Source organism: Aptenodytes forsteri, unplaced genomic scaffold (genome assembly GCF_000699145.1).
Source record: "Aptenodytes forsteri isolate BGI_AS27 unplaced genomic scaffold, ASM69914v1 Scaffold287, whole genome shotgun sequence".
Classification (NCBI taxonomy): Eukaryota; Metazoa; Chordata; class Aves; order Sphenisciformes; family Spheniscidae; genus Aptenodytes; species Aptenodytes forsteri.
The window spans coordinates 867,385-883,085 of record NW_008794854.1 but is presented as its reverse complement, the minus strand read 5'-3'; the positions used below and the strand labels follow the sequence as shown (position 1 = coordinate 883,085).

General features: G+C 38.7%; 1 protein-coding gene across 1 annotated transcript in view; it reads left to right on the top strand.

Moving 5' to 3' along the window:
* Positions 1–15,701, top strand: part of EPHA6 (EPH receptor A6) — a 397,911-nt gene that overhangs the window by 331,712 nt on the left and 50,498 nt on the right. Inside the window, exons 11-12 of the mRNA XM_019470822.1 lie at positions 1,846–1,907; positions 14,345–14,554. Coding sequence (XP_019326367.1) covers positions 1,846–1,907; positions 14,345–14,554 — 272 coding nt within the window. The remainder of the gene's footprint in view (positions 1–1,845; positions 1,908–14,344; positions 14,555–15,701) is intronic.

The following is a 15,701-nucleotide window of genomic DNA, read 5'->3' as shown; positions in this document are numbered from 1 at the left end:
GTCATTTATGTGCTTGAAACTAAAGAGACTAGGCTATACAACTAGTCATCATTAGCAAGCTGAAGTAAAGAAAATACTAATTTTTAAAATGCTGTGATCTCCAAGAGCTTAGAAGTGATGTATCGTTTAAGCTTATAATGCAAAACCAGGGTATAACCAATGGATGCAGATGAATATAAATTGATTCGGTGGCAGATGCACATCTGCAGCTGAGACCAAACATTCAATTAAAAAGAAAGAAGCTGGTAATTCTTCACACTTCAGAAAGGCTATCCAAAAAGACTGTTAAGGCACCTGAGAATTTTCACACAGAAAAAAATGTACTACTGTGCCAACGTTATGAAGCACTGTTTTGTTCATTGAGGACCTAAACATGAGGGTGAATGCAGAAAAAAACCCACATTTTATTAGAAGAAATGAGAGAATATTGTGAGGAACTCCAGAAAGACTAGACTAAACTGTGTGAATGAGCATCACCAGGGTACCTGGAACTCCAAGTCGACAGGCTGGGAAGGAACAGAGAAACGGCTCATTCACTTTTTTAAATTCAAGGTTAGCTGTAGCAGCTCAGGAGAAATACCTGGCTGTGGCTTATTGTATGTTGTGGACAGTTTAATAAACACTTCCACTGTTAACCGAACTGAACAGAAAGTTAGCATGTACAGAAATGGGCAATTGTGCTGGAATGATCATAATGCCCTTCTACGCTCTCTCACCCTGAACACTGTGTTTATTTCTCATCCCCTCGTCGAAATAAAACACAAAAATAATTTGAGAGGCAGAGAAAAAGAAGTCATGAAAGAGGCTTCCTTTGGATTTGAAAAATGTCGGAACAGCTAGTGTTGTACTGAGAAAGTGAAATGGGCGGACTACTTGTGTCACCACTTGGCACACCCCAGTTTCACACAAACCCCGAAAGAGACAGGTGTTCTCAGGGAAAGAAAAGTTTGCCATGTTAGGACTTTCTACCTCCTTCCCAATCTTACTAACATATTTATTCATTATATTAGCTTCGCATACATTAGCATGTCTCCTTTGTAATATTAACAATTCTGAAAAACTTCTTGCTGTGTAGCCTGATTAGCATGCTAATTAGGCCTCTCCTGTCAAGCACTTCTAGAGTGGTAAGTTATTTCTGGGTATAAGCAGTGAAACGGTATTTAGTTAAGTACCCAGTTTAAAAGTTTGTCTTCAGATCTGGATGTTCTTTTAAGAACTAAATGTAATGTGTTATTCTACTCCAACTTGGATATGATCTCACCCTGGAACCATACAGGAAAGCTGTGCTAGCTGAGCAAAACTTTGATTTCGATAACATTGTGTATATGTTACGTATGTACAAACATATGAATTCAGAGTTTTTCTGGATTACACACACCCAATACACACACCCAGTCTAGGAGAGCTTTTTTGGTGACATCCCCTTCTATCTGTCTATCTGTATGCCACTAAATCACTGAGATATTTTTCTTTGAGAGGAAAATAATGGCACTGAGTTTGTAATTTCTTGGACACGGCTTATGAATATTTTTTTTTTGCCTTACCTCAAATATATTCCAAAATGTTACACGGCAAGTGTTGCTATTTGGAAATAGCAGGCTCTTTTTTGATCCTTTTTAAGGGGAGAATACACCGGAGCGAACAATGCACATTCAGCTAATCCAGTACCACCAAAAAAAAAAAATCTTAGAGAGTAACACAGGGAATTGTGTTTGCGATATAAATGAGCATTTTGAAAATGGGTAACATATTTAACTACTGTGAATAATCTGTGCATAACAGTTGGAATTATAAAAGCCCCATAATATGTCTATAATCCTAATGTGTTTCTTTGCTGTTTTGCAGGCAGACCAGTAATGATTGTAGTTGAATACATGGAGAATGGATCCCTTGACTCCTTTCTGCGGGTGAGGTGCCATTTTCTGATGACATTTGAATAAGACGCCATTCTAGGTTAAGATTTTAAATCGTTTATCATAAATTAATTTCTACATAATGTTATTCATCGATTTTTAGTGAAGAATAGAAGCACTTTCCCCAGGGTACATTTCTAAGGTACAGTGATACATTAGAGCATAGCTGGAAAAAAAGAAGATATCAGCTTAAGAATGTAATTGATTTCTTCTACAAAAGTAGTTCCCATATTTAGCAAAATGTATTTCAAATAGCGTTTTTGTGAAGGAAAAGATAAATCGAAGCACACATGCCTAGCCTTATGGAAGCAGTTCATTTTTCTCAATCACCTTCAAAAATACTTTGTTACGATTTTTTTTCGTTGGTGAAGTGTAGAATAGACTCAGTAATTGATTTATAATTATTTATGGTTACTTGCATTTAACAAATTGAATTAGAAAACAGTTCATGGGTGAAATATCCTGGCATTAATTAACCCCCAAAGGTCACTAATAAATATTAAAGAAGGGCTACAGAAAGCATGAATAATATGTTGGCGCAATTGTTTTTAATTTTTCTTAGAAAAGTAGAAGGAAAGGATGACCCCCTAAGCTAAACCTATCCTAAAATGGTCTCTTTGTTAACAGAACCCCTGGAAATGCTCTGGAGGCCCACTGACATAAGACCCTGTGTGAATAATTTGATTGTCAAGTATTTCAAATCTATCTTAAAAAGTAAATGTCAATCCTTACTAGCCCTTGCAATGCCTTGCCATTGCCATCTTGCAGAATGGTAAAGCTGGGGTTGTAGGCAAGGTCAGGGCGGGGGATCAGGGGACTATGGTTTTGTGAACTTGTTTGAAAGGGTATCCCAAGTGCAAAGGAGAGGTGTTCAACAAGGAGCTGTGAAAATATTTGCAGGAAAAACTAGATGATGGTGATCAAGGATGCTATGATGGCAGGAAGAAGGAGCTGCTAAGAGAAAAGAGTGAATAAGCAGGAGGGAAAGAACAGCCAACACTTTAGAAAGAAGACTAAATCAGTGAGAGGGAGAGGGAGTCATACAGAGAGTACTTGTTTGACAGCAGGTCGAGAAAAGAGGTAGCCACAAGAGGAGAACACCGGGAACAGAGGATACTACTCTGAGAACCCATCAGAGCCATTATCTTAGATATTTCTAGACATTGTTTCTCCCTTCCTTTTACTTTTGATTATTCCATTGTATTTTTTCTCTAGCATTTCCTGCTGTCCTCTTCATCGACTCTCCCAAATAATTTTTTATTTTCCTTTGTCAAGACACATGACAGACCTCTGCTGTGTTGTCAGAAACACACCAGCACCACAGTTTCTGGTGAGAATTTGCTGATCTCTCAAAATCAAGTTATTTTTCTGGAGAGAGTTTGATATCATCAAGTTCTTCTTAGAAACTGGGTAGGTTTTAAAAATCACCCCCCTTGCGTTTCTGGTTCATCTCTCTATCCATCTGCAGCAGACAAACTGCTGTTGATTTGAGTACCTGGGGCTTCCCTGGTCTGTAATTTTTCAGCAGTGCCCCGGGAAGACTTGCCTGCGCCTGAAACTCTGCTCTGTGCGTGTGTGTGCGTGTGTGTGTGCAGAATTTCATAGAAGAGAATAAAACCAAATACTGAAATAATTCATGAGAGAGAATTACCTTTCTCTGAATTGCTCTAGTATGATATCTATATTCCAATTATTCTTCACATGCATTTATTTATCAGAATGGTTACTACCTATTAGGATACTTTAACAGAAACTGACATTAGCAAAAATATGATGTTATTGTGAAGCAATACTTCTCACATTGCATCAGATATATTTGTAGGCAAAACTGCTGGTGGGAAATGTGAGCTAATCATTTCTGCAGCTGGTTTCCATGTATATTATTTTACAGTTTCAATTCACACTTCAGAAATGGTTTATTCTTCTAAAATGCTTTTTAAAAGAACTAATATTCAACATTCCAAAGCACTGCAGATAAATCATCAGCATTTCTGTTAATAATTAGCAGAGCAAATGGCTGCAAAGTAACCTATTTAAAAAGAAATCCAGCTGCTTCATTAATAATATTGTTTCCTGCAGATAGAAGTCTACACTTTTAAAAGCGTATTAAAATCTTTGTGAAGATACAAAGAAGCAGAGAGGGTTTATCTTTAGCAATCCTAATGAAAGGTGTGCAGTGAATATAACAGTTCTTATGTGGTGAGATTTGGAAGGGCTTATAAAATAGTCTATCTTTCTTACTATTTAAAAGAATCGCTTGTTACAGTGCAAAGTGTTTTTACCGGGAGGGGGGGGAAAATCCATTTCTCACCATAAAAAATATTTCCCCACGCACCACAACCTGCAAAAATTAACCATCACATCCCTCCAACCTGTCCTTCTCCAAAAGCCTGCAAACATGGGTCAATCTTACAATTTCAGAGTGAAACTCTGTGATGAACCATGTGAGGGCATTCCAGAAGACTCCTCATGGAAGACATTTGCCATCAGCCTCCTGACGGCCTTGGTGTGATGTTAGCTTTCATGCCAGTACGAGTTGTGCGAGGAATCATAAACTCCAAGTAAAACTCCGCTTGACCCCTACACCCTAAAATCTTAATAGCTTTTACTTCCTTGCTTTACAGGTAGGGAAATAAAGCACCGGGATGATAAGTGATCTGCACAGTATCGTGCACAAAGTGCATAGCAGAGAGTAGAAATGAAATCAGTTCCCCCCAATTCCAGGCCAGCAGCTTACACTCATCCTTCATCTTTCTTAGTGCTGTATTTTGGTTGCAGTTATGTGGCTAAGTCCCCAAACCAGTGCCTCACTTTCTACTATTTGTATGAATTAAACAGCAAGCTCAGCTAGATTGTCTTCCCCACCCTACAAAATATCCTGTATGCTGGCTGCTAACTTTGAGCTTTTTGGGAAAAAATTTGGCACGCACTTGCAATGTGAAGATGCTTCAGATATATTCTTAGTGGAAAAGCTCAGCTAATTAGAACCAATTCTGTAAGATTATGGTAATTAATTACAGCAATTGTGCACCACCAGACATCCTAAATTGCTGGAGACACTTGACACTAAATTTTTCTCAGAAATCCTGCATTATTTTTGCAATTATATAAATCTCATTTCAATAAGATGAAATCAGTTATCTTTTTTTCTCATGGAAGATTGATGCGTGTAAGCTAATTGTCCCACAAAAGTATACCTGAAATTTGCTGTCAAGGAAATGCTCATTTGACCAGAAATAAGGTACATGTGACTTCACTTCTGGTAACACTTGGAGAGATTTCTCTGAAAAAGGATGTGAGCTTCCAGCTTAGTATTTCCTCAGGGGCTAGAGGCTCTTCTTTCAGTATTACTCCAGCAGCTGCCAGATAGGACTAGTCTGTGCTTGGGAAGAAAGTGGCTAATACTTCAGCTTGGGAACTGAGGAGATCCGGGTACAATTTCCTATTACCAACTTCACACACAGACTTTGGATGGGACACATTGTCTTTACGTTCCAGTCACCTGCCTGTGTAAAGGAGATCTTTTAGCAGTCACATATTCTGCAAACATATGAGGAAAATAATAAACACACGAAGAGTTGAAAGGGCAGCTATCTGTATTGATAGAAAGATGTATCAGTAATTAGATAGGATAGTTGCAGTCAGTATATGTTTGCTCAGGCTTGTTGATACAGAGTACAGAAGATACAACAAGAAAGACAACCAAGAGAGACATATAATAGGAAAAAAAAAGCCTAAAACCCGCAAAACCTTTTTAACAAGCAGTTTGCCACTGCTGTGGGTTTGAGATGCCTGTTCTCTGAGCATGGCCATGACTAAGTAAACCACATGGGTATTGAATCACTGCTTGGTGATCTTGCAGTCTTCATACATGACATAAATGCAATCCCACTTTGCTGAGAGAAAACGGAGATGAGTGCCACATTGCACCCAAGCCCATGCAGCAGTTTGGAGGGTGATACAGTAATACAACCCAGGTCTGAATCCCAGTTTCACTCCCTAGCTGTTTGTGCTGGACACCACAATATTCCCTCAGTCTTGCCTGTCAGATGATTGCAATAATTCCTATAAAAGTCCTTTGCCCCAAGGTTGGTCTTTTCACCCTCCCTGGCTCAGCCCACTCTCTTAAGTAGATGCCTCAAAGACTTATGGAGCTATTTAGAGTTAAATCTCATCTACTGTTTTCACAGCTCCATCTAAAGGGTCATTCTTGGCTAAAGTAATTGGATTTAGCATCACACAGACAGGAACGGGGTGATTAGGAGGCTAGGTGGCTTGTGTGTTTGGGGGGCTACTGCTTCTTGGGTTCAGTTGCACAGAATGCTACCTGGAGAGCATCTGCTGGCTGTGGTCTACACTCACCCTCCTCGTGCATCGTTCAGTATGGGCATGGATTTAAGCCACAGAAAAGGAACACAGTTAGAAGTTGACTTTTGGGGATGTTTGTTTGTGGTTGGCTACCTAGAATCATGTAAAATGAACCAAAAAACTGTCACCAGAGTACTTTAACTTCTTTCGGTATTTTTCTTCAGCAGCAGGCTACCAGACTACTGTCAGTGTTTGTTTTGTTCCTGCTTGGTTTCCAAGGTGTGCTAACCAATAGTCAGCGCAGCAAGGCAAGAACCAGGGAGACAGCAATATGAATCAGATGAGCACTCATGGTATTGCGGCAGGTTCTGTAGCAGGCCTGATACTAAAATAATCTTTCAATCAGCTGTATCCACTGCACTGTATTTGCTCACCCTTCTTTATTAGGAAGGGAATGTGCACTCTCCAGGGATCAATGTGGGAAAGAGAGCTCCTCAGGGGTTGCAGCATTTTCCCTTAACTGTACCCTGAAGAGACAGATGTTTAGGTTTGAAAGATGCTCCAGTCTTGCCCAGTTTTGTGAGTCTGAGCTGTAGAAGGAAGGGATTCACCTACCTAGGGTAATCACAGGGTCGTCTTGCTTTCTTCATTATTACTATTTGCAATAGTAATACTCCTTTTCCTACCTAAAAACTTGTGACTGATATATTTCCTTTCACTTCAGAAATTTAAAATAATTGTAAAAAAAAGTTAAATTTATTTACAGGCATGCATAGTAGGTAAAAATGCTGTAAAATATATTTTGTTCTTCCAAAGAAAGTATTTGCTAAGGATTCTATACAAAATATGCTTAACTGCCTTAGAGCACCAACTGCAGCAGACTGTACACCACATGAAACCCTGGAATTCATCACCAAATTTTAATCCCTTGAGGCCTGTCTAGGAGAGGCTAAGACAAGTGGAAAAATGTGTGGGGAAAAAAATGTTACTAGAAGGAGAAAATATTATGATATATTGCTCTTTGATGCAGTAATCATTATGAAGTTATTCTCAGAGTAGCTTTGCTATCAGGCTTACCATTTTTTCAACTAGAGTTTAGATGCTGCGGCAGACAGCTACATTTAGTGAGTTTCGGGGAAAGGGAGAAAAGAGAAAAATGAAGACTTGTAGAAAGTTCTACAAAACGATGTTGTAAAGTATATGTTGTATATCCATCTAATATGGCCTCACTAGGCGGCGTCAGCTTTGGGGAAAAGGGGCCAGATGGCCTTTCCTAAGTTTAATGGTTCTCGTTATGCATCCAGAGAGGCAACAACATTAGAGGTCATAAGTAATACTCCTTCATTTGCGTTCACACGCAGCATTCATGTGCACTTTTATTTATTGGAGGCACGTTCCTCTCCTGGTAGGATAAAGGTGGCATTTTGCTTTCAAAAATTACTCTGTAAAGAAGAAAACCTGCACTGGAGACTGCTGATACCAATATTTTTTTCTGAACCAAAAAAACAAATTGAGCAATTAGAAACTGAGTTTGAATGAATACGATACCTTAATAGCGAAATTGTAAGCAGCATGTATTTATGTGATCTAAGATTACACTGAGAAGCTGTCACTGATGCCACAGAGCCAACATTTGTTCTCAAGCAATGTGTTACCCTGCTAAAAAGAGGTAGAAAACAGTACTTCTGATACTGCTGTGAGAAGTTCATTTAGAAATGCTGAGTATTTTTAATCACTGTAGATATTCTTCCTACTGAGCAACAGGAAATTTATTACAAACTGTCTTGTATTTGAAGCTAAAAAGAATTTGATAGGTAATGTGGATGCTTTCAGTGTGCTCTTTATCTTTGCAAACTTGTGGAGAATACGTAAGAAACCAGGAGATCAGAACAGAGCCAATGTCATCCATGTCTTTAAAAAGAAGGGAAAAGAGAAGCCAAGAAATTACAGGCCAGTCAGCTTAATGTCAACTGCTGTAACATTTCTGGAACAAATTATCAAAAAAGTATTTATGAGCACCTTAAAGATAACAGTGAGATAAGTATGAGCCAACATGCATTTGTCAAGAACAAATTATGTCAAACAGTCTGGTTTCCTTTTGTAACAGGGTGCAGGCTTTGTGGGTATGGGAGAAGCAGCTGATATCGTAAATCTTTAATTTAGTAAGACTTTAAAACTCTCTCACGTGAGATCATTATGAGCAGCTAGAGAAATATGGTCTTCATGAAATTTCTGTTGGTGGACACTGTACTGGCTACATACTGTATGGAGAGAACGGACTTTGGATGGAAAGGTATATGAAGTAGGGTTGTTCTGCAGTCTGTGTTTCCCCATATTTTCATTAAACTTCTGGATCCTGAGACTGTGACTAAACTTACGAAATTTTTAGGCAATGCAAAGCCGAGTAGGAACACAGGCAGACAGCAGGACAGAGCTAGAATTTAAAATCAACATGTCAAATTTAAGAAATAATTTAGTAACTAATTAGTTTTAAAAACTAATTAGAAATAAGTAAGGACAAGGGCACGATACTCCAGTGAGGCTGGAATAAACAGCTATAGAGTAGAGGACAGAGAATAACTGTTCAGAAAGAAGTCTGCTGGAAGAAATGGGGCGTCACGTTGCTGTGAAAATGAAAAATACCACAATGGAATCTAGACACAGGAGCATCCCCTGCAAGGTCTGTGAAGTAACTTTTCCTCTCTGCTTCACATTGCCGAGGCCTCAGAGCACTGTGTCTTGTTTGGACCTTAATGCTTCAGGAACTGTATGGAGTAGGTGGGCAGAGTCCACGACAAAATCAAAAAGAATAGTTGCCAAGCAAATGAGACCTGTGGACTGAACCTGTGTTCAGTCTTGCCCAAAGAAAAGGGCAAGAGAGATATTTAGTCTTCATGGGCATAAAAAGCAGTTGCAAAGAGGAATTGAAATCTGTGCTGGTCAAAGTGCCATGTTCAAGGGAGGCATCTTATTTAAGTTGACATCTCATTTAAGATGTCGTATAGAGTGGGTAGGATAAGAAATATTGGCCCTAATGGTCTTTAAGTGCAGGTTAGAAAAGCATGTCAGGAATGACACAGGGTGAGGAGGTGATCTGGTCCCCCCTTAAAGTCCCTTCCAGCTCTGTGATTCTGTGACAGCTATATTCCAGTGCACCGAAGTGGGCAGGGACACCTGGTTATGCCAGGACATCCCTTTCTTGTTGCTGTAGCTGAGTAAGGAAAACAGGGTCACAGGTTGCAAGCCTACTGTTGCTGTTCTGTCCAGATTTGAGGGTGGCTGTCACATCTTAAAATAAGTTTTGGAAGGGCTCCATCTTGCAACATATTTTTAATAATAAAAAGGTTTCCCATATTTTTAATGGTTGAAGAGGCGCTTAGATTCTTGTGTAGGATCACTCAGTAGCATTTAAAAAGAACTAAAGTAATTTCAGGTTTTTATGTATTACATTTAATAAAATTAGGTATTATTAATTGTATGGAACCCTGTTAACAGTTGATTAAAGAAGAAATTGACAGCTGACCTTATTCAGTACCAGTAATATAAACTTGAGTGCTATCCACATGATAGTACGAAGCATGAGTTATACTTCCAGGAAATACCAAGCTGCAACTTGAATTTTGGAAGATTTATCCTGATAAAGTTCTACCATTTACTTTGCATGGTAGAATAGTAACAACAAATGCATAGCAAAAGCTACGTCTCTCCTATAGCAACTAGTAGGAACTGTCACTGGTGAATATGATCTAAGTTAGACATAAACACACCATTTTCAATGCTATTCTCCATCTAAAATAAGATCTAAATAGTCTGCAGTAAAATATTTAGACCTGTAGCAATTCCTGTACGCTTCTCAGAATATAAAGGCATAAAAGTGCTCCGACCTATAGGGCAAATAAAGAAGTGGATTTTAGAATAGACAAAAGTCCAGAAACAAAACAGTAAAATTGGAAAAATCTTCTGAAGAAGAAAAATTCCATGGGCTTGTAGGAAAGCACTGAACTAGTGCACGCTGGAGCTGGAAACTAGAGGGTGAAAAGCAACAAGAGAAAATTAGGATATCATCCTTCCTCCTCTAAAGTAACTGACCCTCTTCACTGGCCCATAACTTCAGTGCTGTTGAAAGGTCTGTAGCAGGAGAAGAATTTTTCATGTACATAAGGTTTTCAAAGGCAAGGTGTAGCATTTGCAGGGCTGCATAAATGCAATGGCAAGTACTCAGATATTGCATCTATACTCAGCTGATGAGGAAAGTTTATTTAGCAAAGCCATTAAAGCCTGATTAAAATTTGATGGGATAATAGGATAAATGTGGTAAGTCCACTGGGTCTGAATTGCTACCAGTATTGATTAACACCCCAGTGGGAATCCTGTCAAAAGCATACTTCAAATCTAAGCCATGGGAATCAGAATAAAACCCTGGATAACAACCGCCATATCATTCAGATGAGTGTTTTATGTCCCTATATGACAAGCGAATGAAATGAGATAATGGAAAGTTGCCAAAGGATTGGTTTGACCCACAGATGTACGTGGGGATTTGCAAATGTTGAAAATATGAGGCCAGATTCATACCTGGTATAATTTCACCAACTTAGTTGAATTTTCCAAGGGTTAAATATGGCCCATAGTCTCTGTCCTGATCAGCTTAAATCAGACAAATATTTTTATATATTGGAAGATAACAGTTTATAGATTGTAAGGGACTACAGCTGGCATGGAAACTGATGCAGAAGTGATTACAGAGAGACTTGAGAAAGAGAAGACTGTTTTGCTGACAGGAAAAATGTAGTTGTTCGAACTGCAAGGCTGGCAATGAAACAATATAAAACCAAGCATGAGAAGGGACAGAGGAGAACAGATGCAGAAGAGGATTCAGAGAAATACACAGAGGGAGAAGGAGGACAGAATAAAATTGCAAGTGGTATGTTAGCAAGTCTGTCATTTCTTTAAAGGTGGAGATAAGAAGCTTGAACTTTTTGTGTCAAGGCAGAAGCCCAAAGAAATTTGAAAGAAGGGGGGAGAGAATGGCAAAAGCATGAGATTGTTTTTAACTCGGGCATTTCTGCTGTACTGGTAAGGCAAATACTGAGATTTGGAAAGAGCAGAAAAAGGTTATGTTTTATGAAAAATCAGTCAAGCATGGTCTAGATTTGACAGAGCACAAATTAAAAAAAGGAAGGAAGGAATGCTTGTGATCCAAGGGGACAAAAGGTTAAGGGAGGTGTTGCAGATGACTCTGAGCTGTTAACAGTGATAAAGAGGAGGTAAAATCTAGAGGTTTGGGGGGTTGGCTTTGTTTGGTGCTTTGTTGTGGGGGCGAGGGGGGCTTGGTTGGTTGTTTTGCAAAAGTAAGTCATAGGTGCTTTGTTCCAAATCCTAATTCTACAGTTAGCTAAAAAAAGTTATCCATACAGGGTAAGTGTGAAGAGTATTAACTGTTTGCAACCAGCTTAATAAATTTTGAGTCAACTGAACATTTAGAATTATTAAATAAAAAGCAAAACCCAAATCCTGTGTGGTGTCATTACATAAAATATTGGATAGGGTTCATGTCCTTTCTTTATTGGAAGAGGCTTAAAGTATTGAATAATATTCTCTTTTTTCTCTCTTTGCTTAATTGCTAGATGGAAAGTTTTTATTTAAAATATCTGTCACTGGCATGTTTTGGACTCTGAGAGGTTCCCCTTATTCTTGCGGTAGGGGCCCGCAATAGGGAACATCATAGGCACAGGAGATGGCCTTTTGTAAAATGTCTGGTTATCACACTTGTGTCTTGACCCTCAGCTGACTGTCATCTGCAGAACTAACTGCTTACGGGTGGCTTTGATGGAGAGAACAAAGGAAGGGGGTTGCTTATAGGTGTGACATGATTGCTTGGAGAGATCGGCCTCCACTTTTGTATAGGGAATTTAGCGACAAAAAGGCTCCAGAGCACTGACACAAGAGGAACAGTGAGAGCATTCAAGGGGAAAGTTGCTATGAATCAGTCATAGATAGCTGGTTTCAAAGAAGTGTCATTAAACGTGCTTTGTTTGGAGAAATCTGTGTGATGGCTGTGGTGTTTGGCCACTGATGGAAGTGTGGCTCCTTAAATACTAGTGTTGCTGAGAAGTATGATGAGGCTGTGAGGTGTTCCAGATGACCAGATGTGTTAGTATCTGAATTTTTGCATTCTGATATGTTGGCTTAGAATAGCAGCTTGGAAGCCTAACCATGAAGTGACTGTGCATATCTTCCTTTTACCATTTTCTTTCTGGTTTTTGTCTTGTTTTGTTATAACCTGACATAGTAGTATTGGTTAGTAACTGGCAAATGTTGCCCGTAATGCAGGTTTTCATATACTGCTGCACTTGGGCTTTTCTTCCAACCAATTTTATGAAAGGAATTGAAAGAGTTTCAAGACACTCCGCAAGTTCTACAAATTGCAGAATCCACATTGTCTCTGCCTTTTCTGTTTGCTAAGTTTGTCTTTCTTTGTGTTTGTACCCAATAGAGTTTAATTGAATAATAGTGACTTTAGGAACTAGTTCCTCCAACTTCTTTATAGGCAAACAACTTTTTCTATGCGCGCTAATTGACTTAACATTTAAGAATGTATAATTTCTTGATTTAAGTACACGTATAATATATGTGAGGCGGGTCTTGATCTAGTATTGCTTCATCTCAGAAGAGAGATTAATAACAAGAAAAGCAAGTAACACCAAACTTCTCCCTCTCTGGGGTTTTGTGGTTTGCTTGTTTGTGCGTTTTTTGGTAGCCTTAATTACATCTGAGTACTAATTCTTTATTTCTTTAAATGTTTATATCCTGACTAGCTAGATATAGGCCCCAAATCATTGAATCCTGATGGAAATGCTTAAATACTTTGCTGATCAGGGATAAAGTTAAGCATATCCATACAGTTCAGCCTATTGCTTTGCTGAATCTAATGAATTTACTGAACTTACTGTAAACTTCTCCCCTACAAAAATCATCTTGCTGAAATGCATGAGCTAAGCAATAGAAATGTCCCGAATGCTGATCAGGAGGACACCGCTACTTGTCTGTAGCCCAGTGCTGAAGGTGTTGAAAGAGAAAATGGAAAGTTAACTTGCTTGCAGGGAAGAGTTGTTTGTTTTTGTTTGGCTGTTCCTGCTAACACAAAAGCCTGGCTCGCTGAATAATCCATGAGAAGCTAAATGTCTGCCAGCCAAGGTCACAAATACTACTGTAAGCAGTCTGCTGTAAATGGTAGATAGGGCAGACCTAAACCAAGCAAAAAGCCTATAATGAGATTTCTGTACAGGTACTCACTTGGTCCCTACTGCCACATAATTCAGGAGTCTTCTGATTTAGGAGGTGCAGAAGCATTAACTTTAACTTTGCGGATGGGAAACTGAAGCTCATCAAGACTGACCAGATGGACAAGCGTGGTTAACAACATAACTCTTATTTACATGTTCAACTCCAATAGATTTCAGCAGGAGTTAAGCAGCTTGCATTCATGGGTCTGGGCTTAATGGGCTTAGTCAGCCAGGAAGGCTTTAGAAAAGCTACACGACACCTGAATTTCAGCCCGAATCTCCTTTTTAATCTAGTGTTTAGAGATTATATGGTGTTAGGTGCAGAACAGACATGAGGTAAAGCCCCAAACTTTTTCCAGGTTTGTTTTTTTTTTTTTTTAAACAAACCAACCCCCCCAAAAAACCCAAAAGTGAGGTAACAGCAGTACTTCATGGAGACAATCAAGGCTGAGGCAATAAAAAGAGGGCTTTTTGTTTCCTGAGACCATGGAGAAGAGCTGGAGAGAGAGGATTTTTCTGTGTTGTCATTCTTCTATTAAAAAATAGTGTTTGGGGAAAGTGTTCTTGGTAACTGAGGGTAAAAGACATTAAATGCTGTCAGTAGCAAGATTGCGGAGAGCGTGAAAATGTGGAAGAAAAGGGGGGGATAAATGCACAATGAGAGATGGGATAGCTTGCACTGCTGAGCAAGTTAAATGCTTGAAAAAACAAGCTTGCAGTGGGCAGGTTGGCTGGATGCATTACAAATGTATTTTAAATATGAGCTGTAGTTACTATCAATAGTATGAAATTTATGAAAACTAGCTGTGTTCTTTGAACTTGCATCTTTACTTGCAGAGGCATGATGGCCACTTCACAGTCATCCAGCTGGTTGGCATGCTGCGGGGGATTGCATCTGGCATGAAGTACCTCTCAGACATGGGCTATGTACACCGCGATCTGGCAGCCCGTAATATCTTGGTCAACAGTAACCTCATGTGTAAAGTCTCTGATTTTGGTTTGTCACGAGTGTTAGAGGACGATCCAGAAGCTGCTTACACAACAAGCGTAAGTTTGTCTTATCTAATTTGAACAGTTGATTGCCTTGTGCCTCTTTTATTCCAGTTTCAGATTTGTCTATGCCATAGGAATAGTAGTTTGAATTGGCTTTGTTCCATTCTCCATCTGTGTGGTTTAATAGCACTGCCAATGTGTTTAAGGGAAGCTGTTTTGATTTTTGGCTGTGTAAGGGATGTATAATAAACTTTGGCAAAAATTTTGTTGTGTTTTTTTTTGGTTTTTTGTGGTTTTTTTTTTAATCAAATGTGCAGGTATAAGTGGGAGACCTTTTCCATTCTTGCTTGGGTTTTGTGTTTGGTTTTTGTTAGATTTTTTTTCCACATCGTTTCCCCTTCTGTTAACTTGTATTCATTTACAAAGATATGTTTTTAAAAGACAGGGATGGGGGAGGAGAGAATCTCACCAATTCCACTGTTGGAAGCATGGTATCAAGCCTTGCATTCATAAATTCAAATTTTAATTTTATTTTACTTAAGCTTACCTTCTAAAAGGATATGTAGGACCTTTCTCTCCAGGTTTAAGTCTCATTTCATTAATACTTAAATTCCTTATGTGATGCAAGTAAATTGTTATAGTGGAAAATGGGGTGTGGGTGGGTAGGTGGGTGGTTTGGTTTGTGGTGTTGGAGGAGCAGTTTCCACTGAAGTGAAAAACTGTTGAACATGGAGAAGCTTGTTCAACTTTGACTTAGAAGAAAAAAGTAAATTGCACCTGCAGTATGAAGAAAGTAGGGAAAGGAGCGTGGTGCTAATAAAATTACAAGTTCAGATACAGCATTTTTTCACTGTACCAAAATGTTCAATTACATTCCTGTTATGGCTACTACCACAATATTAAGAATCATAGCTAATTATAAGCTGATTTCAAGTAACTTTCGTATCTATCACTGAAACTAAAATTATTGCAGAGTCAGAGTGCATTCTCATCAGTACTCTCACAAAATACACAGAATTTGTATGTTCCCATGATAGGGCACAGTGACAGAATTCTAATAGAGATAATAAATTAGCATTAAATAATTTATTTCAACCTATTTCAACCTTTTTTTCTATTTCACTTTAAAAAGTGATGTATGGCCAAAATAAGGAACTCATCATTTAACTTTTTATTGTAGTAAGTACTCTGGTGTATCTGT